General features: G+C 44.3%; 1 protein-coding gene across 2 annotated transcripts in view; it reads left to right on the top strand.

The window, feature by feature from the left end:
• The first annotated feature begins 910 nt into the window (after window positions 1-910).
• Window positions 911-11,250, top strand: part of Ube3c (ubiquitin protein ligase E3C) — a 100,981-nt gene continuing 90,641 nt past the window's right edge. Inside the window, exon 1 of one of the 2 annotated variants that reach the window (XM_021662259.2) lies at window positions 911-1,246. In XM_021662259.2, the coding sequence (XP_021517934.1) occupies window positions 1,181-1,246 (66 nt within the window). In that variant the 5' untranslated portion in view covers window positions 911-1,180. The remainder of the gene's footprint in view (window positions 1,247-11,250) is intronic. The other variant, XM_021662260.2, reaches the window with a different exon arrangement.

The following is an 11,250-nucleotide window of genomic DNA, read 5'->3' as shown; positions in this document are numbered from 1 at the left end:
TGGTATGTGTTTATGTATTTGCATGTGTTTATCAAACTCTACATACATACATGCTTATTGTTTCATACTTATGTGTATGTGCATATATCATGGGTACAGGACATATATGTTGCTTTGTATACCATGTGTATGTGTGTATATTTATGTTGTATATGGTGTAGATTCATCTGTATTGTTTTGTGTGTATTTATGTTTGTGTATAGGTAAGTCTATGATGTTTTTAATACATGTGCATGCATACATTAGACATGTATACAACTGCGGGGATATATGTTAGGGTATGTTTGTGTGTTCTGTATGCATCTATGATGCATTTATACATTTGACATGCATCTATGTTTACTAAATATTCATGTAGTGTGTGGAGTTGATTTGGTGTGTTTGGGTGTATTTGCACAGAACTATGGTATCTTAAACGTGTGTACGTGTATATTAGCTATATATTTTTATATATGTAGTGTGGTATAACTTACGTGTGTTGGTATGCATTTGTGCCTGTATGTGATGGCGTACGTGTATGTGTCAACGAATACCTTTGTTGTTATGTCATATATTACTCGTCTCGGTCTGAGTCATGGGCAGATTCTCTGCATTAATAACCTGTTCCCGCACACCTAGCTGGAGGGCGGGTGCGGCCTCCTCTGCGGGGATTCCGGTCTCCTGGAGCGTGCACGACCCCGTCGGAATCCCTGCGGTGGGGCGGGGACTTGGTTGGAGGCACGACGCACGCGCGGAAGAGCGGCGCGCCTCGCGGAGCCGCGCACGCAGGCCAGCCCAGGGGCTGCCGGGAGGAACGCCGCGCTATCGATGGCCGCGGCCGGCGCTCGCGGGGACTGCCGGGAGGAGCGCCACGCCGTCGATAGCCAGGCCGCGCACGTTTTACGGGGCCGCGCACGCAGGGCGGGCGGTCACCATCTTGGCTTCGACGGCAGCGCGGTGCGGGCGCGAGTCGGGCCTCCCTTCGCTCGGCGGAGGCGCGCCGTGGAGGAAGCAGCGTGGACGGGCCGGCCTCCAGCGTCGCCGCGCTCGCTCCCGCGTGCTGGGCGGAGAGTGCAGAGCCGCAGGCGGGGCGGCGCGGGACAGCGAGGCCGCGACCCTGCCGGGCCCCGCCCAGCCCGCCGGGCCCGCCCCCGGCCGCTCCGCCGCCTGCCGGGCCGCGCAGATGGGATAGGCGGCGAAGATGTTCAGCTTCGAAGGCGACTTCAAGACGAGGCCCAAGGTGTCCCTTGGGGGCGCGAGCCGGAAGGTGAGGCGGGGCGGCCCGGGGTGTTAACCGAACCCGGGCCCGCGGCGAGCGCCGGCCTGTCAGCTCCCCGGCCGTGCTGCTGGGCGGCCCGCTGCTGGGCGAGCCCGGCCGGGCGCGGCGGCGGTGCAGTGCTGGCGGGTCTCCGAGGCTGTTGTGGCGCGCCGTCGGGCTGCGGAGTGAGCGGCTGGGTCGTCCGTCGCCACCTCGCCGCGCCTGCCCGGGCCGCAGTTCTGACCTGGACAGACACGTGCGCCGGCACTCTGTGGCCCGGGCGTTTACGCGGTTAGCTCTCCAGCTGGGCGGGCCGGGTGCCCCGCGGACCCCGTGCTTTAACCGAGTGCGCTCCACACGCCATCAGCTTGACGGGCCCGCTCTTCCCCAGCGCGCCGTGTCCTGTCCTTTAGAGCGGCTTAAGGGACAGTCTCGTGAAGTGGGAGGGGCCAGATGGGACAAGATCTCGGTAGCCGTCGTCTCGCCTTTGCCCGGCCCACCCGGGGCATTACAGAGTTGTGCCTGCCTGAGGCCTGGGCCGGGTCGTGTCTAGAACTTCTCCTGGTAAAGATGGAATGACACAGCCCGGCATTTGGGGGCAGTCTGAGGGAGGAGGGCAGTCGGCCCTGGTGCTCTAGGCCGAGGCCGCAATCCACACAGGATCCCTAGAATTCAGTGAAAAGATTTTTTTTTCTTTTAAGCAAATTTTTAAAGTTTCATCTTAAAAAATTATGTGTATGATTACATCTATGCCTGCATATGTGTATGTGCACCACATGCTTGCCTAGTTCCTGCAGAGGTCAGAAGAGGGCTTCGAATTTCCTGGAACTGGAGTTAAGGACATTTGTGGGCTGCCATGTGGTTGCTAGGAACCAAACCTAGGTCCTCTGCCAGAGCAGTAAGTGATTTTAACTGTGCAGCCATCTTCCCAGTCCTTTAAGGTAAATTCTTTTGTCAACTTTTTATTTATTATTATTGAGTGTGCAAGAGCAGGGCTGCAGGACCACTGCTCCAGCCTCAGTTCAAAGGACTTTATTTGGACACATCCATATGTAAATGATTACTCCTTACTTTTTCTTTTCTTTTCTTTTTTTTGAGATAGTTTTTTCTGTAGCTTAGGCTGTCCTGGACTGGATTTGCAGAGCAGGCTGGCCTTGAACTCAGTTCCACCTGCCTCTGCCTCCCTGAGTGCTGGGATTAACTCCTTACTTCTTTTTTTTTTTTTAAATAAACAAAACCAAAGCAACTTTATTTGAAACTCCTTACTTCTGATAAAGAATGTTCCTGACATTCCTAGCTATAGTTGTTCTTATTGAAGGTGACTGCTTTTCCGACATGTCAGCTAGGTGTTGTCTTTGATAGATTCTTCCATCACAGTGTCCTTGTTCGTCTAGGTCATAAGTACAACATAGTTAACTCATTTTGTTTTTCATGGGTGCTTATTACATGTTTCTTAGTATATGTTGCTGGTAAGCTGGGTCATACCTTACACATGTGTTCTGCTGGTGCACATTGCTTCCCTAGCTGATGTGCCCATTACCCTATAGCCAGCAGAGTCTGAGGGCACCATCTGAGTCAATACGTGGTATTGATACTTTTTGGAATTTGGCCATTCTAGTGGGTGTACTTTTTTCGTGTCTTAAATTATAATTTGAAATCTTCTCTTTTTGAGCTGAGTGAAAAATTAGATTTTTTTATTGACTAGGTTTTTTTCCTTTTTTAAAGTTAAATGAATATTTTTATGTTTATTATCTGTAAAGGCTATATGCTGGAAAAGTCCAAGACTTGATGAGTTTATAGTCTTGTTGGGGAGATAAGAGTTATACCTTGACAAGTTAAAGAATGGTGTATTATTGACTTTTGTTTGTTTTTAAAATTTCCCTCAGGCTGATAAACAAGAATGTTGAGCAGCATTCTTAGTCACTGTTTCTAGGTCTGGTCCATATATTTCATTCTAGGAAACCAGTGGTCAAGTTGGCTTGGTCCAGAAAGGTGGGAAGAAGTAGGATGGGTTTGAAGGGACAGTGTGGGAAGTTTGAAGTAGGTGTGTGCTAGGTTCCACTGCTTTGGTTCCACAGTTTTCTACTTGTATTTTGTTATATTTGAGACAGGGCCTTATTCTGTAATACTTATTCTGTAATACTGTGAGCCCAGGCCTGCCTCAAACTTAAATACAATCCTCCTGCCTCTGCCTTCCAAGTGCTGGAATCACAGACAGGAATGTAGCAACCCCAGCTACAAGTCAGTGTTTCTGAAATCAGGATACATCCTGATTGCACAGTTTATTTGGCAGCTTTGTGTGTCTCTGTGTGTATTCAAAACTATCTTAGCAGTTATTTGATTGCAAGTACAAAAGTCCACTGAAACTAAGTGCAGAAAAGCAAATAAACAAACAAAAAGCCGATGAGAGGCATGATATTTCATAGAATGTACAAGTCAAAAACTGTCCAGTTTCCATGTTACCAGTACCAATGTAGTTTATTTCAGCTATTCTCTTTGAATTGGATTCTTTTTTTCTTGTCTTTTTCCTTTCCTTTCCTGTCTCTTTTCTTTTTCTTTTTCTTTTTTTCTTTTCTTTTCTTCTTCCTTCTTCCTTCTTCTTTCCCCCTGAGACATAGTTTCTATGTTGTAACCCTGGCTTTCCTGGAGCTCTTTCAGAAGACCATGCTGGACTCAAATTCACAGAGATCTGTCATCCTCTGCCTCCCCAGTGCTGGGATTAAAGGCATGTGCCACCACTGTCTGGTTGAACAGCATTCTTGACTTTGTCTCTGTATATAGGTCTGGTCGTTCTAGCCAACCAGTAGCAATGTATGATTTTCTGAGTGCCTTGATCTCCATTCCTGAATCTCTGGAGAGGAAATCTGCTTGGCTGGGTCATGGTTTCCATGTGTGAGCAGGGTCCCAACCTTTGAGGGGTTAGGAGAGGGAGTATTTCAGAACAAATCATTTTAGGTGTGTGCTTAAGCTAGGAAAAGAGTCCAGGGGAATAGGGTGAGGAATGAATGCTGAAGTTCCTGTGGGGTTTAGACATATGTGGAACCAGAGGAATCTGGGTAGACATGCAGGTGTGAGGGATGTCAGTAAACTGATGGCTTAGTTACTGATCCAAGTTTGGGACAGGAAGGAGTACAAGATATACCTTGGGACCTAAGGAGACTGATGTCTGGGGAATGAGTTTACAGGAGGAAGGAGTGGGACAGAGGTGTTGAATGCTGAATGGATACCTCTAGATAACACCGTAATCTAGATTTGGAATTGGAAGACTGGTGACTGGAATATAGCAGGACTTTCTTGGACCTGCCAATGGTTAGAATAAAGATACAGAGACTTATTTATAAAAGCTTAGACATCAGAGCTGGGCAGATTCTCAGATATTCTAACTTGACAAACCCTGGCCTACACCAGGCCACATGGACCTTTAACTCTCTTTCTTCAGTGCCGGCATATGTTCCTTCCCATGTCACACAGGCGAATTCCCCTCATCTGATTCTTTTCCCAGAGACCCTCTCTCAGCCCAGAAGTCTTGCCTTTCCTCTCCTGTGTAGATATTGGCCATGTCAGATCTTTATTAAGCCAATCAAAATGTGAGGGAAGAAGAGTGTTTTCAAAATATAAGGCAGCTGATGATCCATAAGAATAACAATACCAAAGTCCAGACAGTACTCAGCTCTCTGCCTGTTTAGCAATCAACAATTCAATATACAGATAGAGCCTTTTCACAGTGTACAAAAGATTATGCCAACACTGAAGAGTGTGTCCCTTAGGGTAATAGGAGCTGAAGTCAAGACTGCAGTCTGGTGAGGAGTGGAGGGAGGGGTATAGTGACTCTGTAAAAGACTAGAAGACGAGATGGAGGACAGGGAGAAAGAATTTGAAGTCAAAGGAAGGTTTGGGCAATAGGGCAATTTGAACAAGTTTACATAATGGGACAAAGAAAGATGAGGGGAGGCAGGGCATAAAAACACAGGGAAGAGCCTGGAAAAACCAGCTATATACAGTTGGGAACTACTTTCAGATTGAAAATGATAATGGATGTAGATGTAGATAAGTTGTAGGTAGGAGAAAAAACTTTAACAATACCTTTGCAAGTTTCTGTAGCTACTTAATCTGATAGTGATAGTTGAATTATAATCATTTCAATGTTTGTTCATTGCTTCATCTTTCAAATTAGCTTTAGGCTACACACAGTGGAGCAGGTAGTAGAGTTCCTGTGTGTTGATGAATTTGTTCCTGTGTAGCATTGTCAGCTTAAGTCCACAGTTCTCTGCACTGTGACTCTTATGATTCTGACAAATGACTATTACAATGACCTAACCCTAACCCCTTAATTAAGTATTAAGCATCATGCTTAATAGTTCCCATTGCCTTTAACCCCTTTTGTTCTCAGCCTAGCCACTGCCCTCACTCTCCTTACCCCTGGCAGCTGCTATTCTTCTCCTGTCTACATAGTATTGCTTTTTCCAAAATGTCAGTGTTGGAATCATATAAAACAGCTGTATTGAAAGACTCATTGCTTCCAAATGAGTAATTTGGAGCAATTATGAATAAAGCCACTATAAATACTTATGTGTATATAAGTTGTGAATTTGGATAAATACCAAGGAGAATCCATTTTATTCTTAATATTTTTTTGCAGTGTTGGGGACTGAACCCAGACCTTGTGCATGGTAGACTATTCTACTGAGCCGTATATCCAGCCCCTGTTTTTTTGAAACAGTTATAGTCCAGGCTAGCCTTGAATTTCCTGGTTCTGCTGTGCTGGGATTACAGCAAGTGCTAGGATTGTAAGTGTGTACTACCTGTATGTTTTTGATGAGGTGTCTTGAGTTGTTTGATTTCTTACTGCTATATCTTGTGTATACTGTAGATACAAGTCTGTTTTCAGACGTGTCTTTTTTAAGTATTTTTCACAGTCTTGGCTTCTCTTTCATTCTTGTAACAGTGTCTTTTGCTCATTCTTCTTTTCTGTGTTTCCCCTGTGAGCTTCTCTCTCTCTGTCTGTCTGTCTCTCTTCCTCACTGCCACTACCCCTGTGTGGAGGCCGAGAGCTGCTCCTAGTAAACCCGCATTTATATACTTTAAAAACAAAACAAAAACCAATGTCTTTTATAGAGCAGAAGGAGTTACTCTTTATGAGTTCCAATTTATTTTTGTTTTCATAGTTTATATTTCTAATATATCTAAAATGTTTTTATCAAAGCTAATATCACCCAGATTTTCTTTTGTCTTATTTTTCAGTAGTGTTAATGGGCTTGTATTTTAAGCTCTCTAATCCTTTTTAAAGTTTCAAGAATGATAAGCATAACTTGTTATTTATGGAGCACAGTGCCATTTTAGGACATGCATGAAGTATACTGAGCATACTGAACATTGTCATTTCCTTAGTTGTATTTTGTTTTTTGTTTTAATGCTATTGGGGATCAAGCTCTTTCAAAGGACGCAGGTTCAAATCCCACTACCCACATGGCAGCTTACAACTGTCTGTAACTCTAGTTTCAGTGGCTCTGACACCTGCACACAGGCAAGGTAGAATACCAATGTAAATTAAATTTTAAAAAAATGTCATGTACCTTCATTCCTGGCATGAGCAGCTTTTTCATATGGTTATATTTCTTCTTTTGAGAACTCTCTGAATAATTTGCTTATTTTAAAAGTTATATTCTTTTTGTTGACAGTGTCTTTTGCTGTCCAGGACTGTTTTATTTTATTTAAAAATTTTTGTTTATTTGGGCATGAGTGTAGTGTTGTGTAGCAATATCCTAAATGAAATATTTCCGTTCTAGAAAGAGGATCAGTAAGACGTGGAAAAGAAACTCAATCTCAGGAAGTTTCTGAAACTTGTAAGATTTCAAAAGGTCCCTTGCTCCTCAAGGTTCTATAAACAGTAAGGAGACTTTCCGGTGTGAGTTTCCTGTATGCCCTGCAGAGAGCTCCAGGGATGCCACTTTGTGAGGGTCCATGATGGGTGAGGTTTTTAGTGGTGCAGCCGTCTTTGAGCTGTCCAGTAAGTAAACTTTGCTTCTGTAAGTAATCCAGTAAACTATTTGGCTTACCAAGTTAGAGGTTTTTTTTTTTGGGGGGGGGGAAGGTGTGTCGTTTTCCTTTTGTTGCTACCCAATCTTCATTCAATAAATAAACTTTTTTTTTTTAAGATAAAAAAAAGTTTATGTGTAAGTGTTTTCCAGCATGTGCACTATGTATGTGCTTTGTGCCTGTGGCAGTTAAAAGAAGGCTTCAGATCCCATGGCATTAGAGTATGGATGGCTTTGAAACATGAAGGTGCTGAAAACTAAACCTGGGGGTCCTGTCAGAGAACAAGTGCTCTTAATTGCTGAATCATCATTCCAGCTCCAGTATACTTTCTTGCAAAGAGTATTGTTGCTTTTTGTATTTTTATTTTTTATTTATTTTATTATATGTATATTTTCCTTGCGTGTATGTTTGTGCATTACATCCATGCTTAGTGCCTGCAGAGCCAGAAGAGTGCATTGAATTGGGGGAACCTCTCAGGGCATTTTCTTTGGAAGGTGCTTGCTTCTGTTTCCTTGTATATTGCATTAGACACCTGTTGCTCTCAGTTGTCTCCTCTGCAGGATCCTCTTTCATTAACTGTTCTGTGAAGCAGAGCTGTTAGTGTTCTGTAGAGGAAAACAATCAAGGGTAATTGAACAACATCACTAAGCCCTGACACTTGAGCCCTGATCTGTTCTCAGTCCAATGTGAGGCAATGCTGTGCAGCCTCCTTGCTGTGAGCACTGATAGGTTTTCTCTGCTGATGAAAAGCCAAATTAAGAGTATATAAGGTCAGATTTATTGGGGACAGCTCTCCGGCAGGTTCACTGGATTTGCTGGTCTCACAGAAAGAGGTCAAGAAAGTCTCCACAAAGACAGGGAGACAGAAAACCAGGGCAGGCAGAGAAAACTTACACACACACACACACACACACACACACACACAGAGAGAGAGAGAGAGAGAGAGAGAGAGAGAGAGAGAGAACCCAAACCAAACCAAAATGTCTGGATTATATTGTGAAGTGGCCATGCCTTGTAACTGGTAGGGGTTGAGGGATACTGGGAGAACCCCGAGGCCAGGTCCATTTTGTTATGTTAAATAGGAACCTTGCTTTGCTGAATCTCACAAGCAGGACTATACCTGTAGAACAGTAGAGAAAGGGGCATTTGGCTCTAAATCTGTCTGAATGTTGTTTCCTTATGGTGTAGTTTTAATCATAATTCTTTTAGTTATGCTAGTAAGCTCTGGTGTTCTGGCAAATAGTTTGGTGCCTGTGTGTTGTAAAACCATTTACTATAAAGGATGACTGTCAAAAGCTCCCTGGGAAATGGCCTATGGCTTAGTTGTACTTTTGTGGGTTTTGTTTGTTTGTTTGTTTGTTTGTTTGTTTGTTTTTGAGACAAAGGCTCACTGTGTATCCCTGACTGGTCTAGAACTCAATACATACCAGGCCTGCCTCTGTCTCCCAAGTGTTGGATCTAAAGACATAAATCGCCATGCCTGGCATGAAGCTATAATTTTTACATTTTATTTTATGTGACTAAATATTTGCCTGCATATGTCTGTTTACTGTGTGTGTGCGCCTGGTGCCGAAAAGAGAATGTCAGAATCCCTGAAACTGGAGTTTAGGTTATTGTGAAATGCTGTGTGAATGCTGGGAATTGAACCAAGGACCCCTGGAAGAATAGCCAGTGTTCCTAACCACTGAGCTTTTCAGTCCCTGAAACTAAAATTGTTGATAATGAGGAAGCCATATTATCACGAACCTTCCTTGTTTTAAACATTTTTTTGGGGTCAAGGAGGTGCCTCAAGTAGGGGTAGGTAAAGTACCTGATGCACAAGTGTGGAAATCTGAGTTTGGATTCCCCAGAACCCATGTGAAAATTGGGTATGGTGGCTGGTACATATGAAGAGAACATGGGTCTGTAGGCTGTAATCCATCCGCATTTGGGAGGGCCCCACAAAATTTGTCTTTTGAATATGCTCAGTTTATTCACACAAACACTCCTTTTAAGATCATGTTAATGTAAAAGTTAAACTGATGTCTCATCAAGCAGGGGAGTTATTTGATCAGAAATGCTGCTGCAGCGTCCTGCTGGGGAATCTTACTGGTGAGGATGCTTCAGAAACTTGCAGGCTCAATCTGCGTCCTCTGTAAAGTCCTTCAGTTGTAGTAAGCTAGAAGAGCAGTACTGATGGAGGTCCCAGGAGGTCTTTGAGAGTATAGATCAACAGCTAGCTCTGTTGGGCAGGCTTGTGTAGGCCCAGCCACAGTGCCAGAAGTTCAGTGGTCACTGAGGCCAGGGCCACTCATAGAGTCTCAAGTCCTCTTGCTGATGGGTGTAAATACACAGGCTAGTGAAACTGTGTGTCGGGAGTACAGCTAGAGACCATTACCAAGTCTCACAAAATGGCTTCTAATTTACCTTCCTGAGAGCATGCCTCTAACTAACCATAGTAGTTGGGGGAGGTGGTGGGAGTTGGGACAGGGTGGGGAGAAAGAAGTAGAGGAAGATACTAAAGTTGACCTGGCCTCCCTATGTGTATGCACAAGAGAGCATACACATGTTTACTCACAAATACATCCTATGCATATTTCCAGTTTCTAGTAAATGGCCTCCGGAGTGTGTGAGGTGATAGTGTTGTGGTGTGCATGTGGAATTCAGAGGACATCTTTTGGGAAGTGGTTCTTTTGGAAATGTAGATAATGAATTCAAGAGAATAATGAAGGCTAGGTATGGTTGTGCACTTGAGAGAAAGAAGCAAGAGTATCTCTGTGAGTTAAAAATAATAAATAATAATTTCTGGGTGGTGGTGGCACATACCTTTAATTCCAGCCCTCGGGAGGCAGAGGCAGGTGGATCTCTGTGAATTTACAGCCTACTCTGTAAACTCTACAGAGCGAGTTCCAGGGTAGCCAGGGTTACACAAAGAAACCTTGTCTCAAAACAAAACAAAAACCTAATAATAAATGAATAAGTAAATAAAAGATTAAAAAGCAAGAAAATAACTAGTTTACATGGGCAATAATTCAAACAGTGGAAAGAAAAAAAAATAGTCTGCTTATCTTTTCACTTTGTCCTCTACTTTCTTTCCAACACTTATTTCTCTTTTTCAAACTTGACTTCTTGACTTTTCATAGCCTTCCAGGGCTGCCTAAGGTGTTCACATTCCTCTCCTTGTTTAAAACACATTCTGAAGCTCCTTGAGCCCCTGTACCTGTCTCTTCCCTCTAATAATCCAGCTGGGAGAAGGGCCAGGCTGGTGCGTCCACTGCTGAGTGGCTCTGGGACCGGTTGCGGTGAATGTTCTCATTGCTGATGTTTTAAATGGCCCTTAGAGTTGCTTTCAAGATTGATTGGTTTAGGTTCTTTTGTTTGTGTTTTTATACCTATCTGTCTGTCTGTCTGTCTTTAATTACAGTTTGTTCACTTTGTAGCCCAGCTATGACCCTCTTCCTCATTCCCTCCCAGTCCCACTCTCCCTCCTCATTTCTTCCCGTGCCCTTCCCCAAGTCCACTGATAGGAAAGGTCCTCCTCCCCTTCTACCTGACCCTAGCCTATCAGGTCTCATCAGGACTGGCTGCATTGGCTTCCACTGTGGCCTGGTAAGACTGCTCCCCTCTCTGGAAGGTGATCAAAGAGCCAGCCACTGAGTTCATGTCAGGGACAGTCCCTGTTCCCATTACTATGGAACCCACTTGGATACTGAGCTGCCATGGGCTAGCTACATCTGTGCAGGGGTTCTAGGCTATCTCCATACATGGTCCTTGGTTGGAGTATCAGTCTCAGAAAAGACCCCTGTGCCCAGACTTTTTGGTTCTGTTGCTCTCCTTGTGGAGCTCCTATCCCCTCCAGATCTTACTAACTCTTCCTTCTTTCATAAGATTCCCTGTACTCTGCCCAAAGTTTGGCTATGAGTCTCAGCATCTGCTTTAATACCCTGCAGGGTAGAGTCTTTCAGAAGCCCTCTGTGGTAGGCTCCTGTCCTGTTCCC

The sequence above is a fragment of the Meriones unguiculatus genome, chromosome 21, assembly GCF_030254825.1.
Source record: "Meriones unguiculatus strain TT.TT164.6M chromosome 21, Bangor_MerUng_6.1, whole genome shotgun sequence".
In the NCBI taxonomy this organism is placed as follows: domain Eukaryota; kingdom Metazoa; phylum Chordata; class Mammalia; order Rodentia; family Muridae; genus Meriones; species Meriones unguiculatus.
Note: the sequence above shows the minus strand (reverse complement) of the source record. Positions and strands in the feature narration are given on the sequence as shown.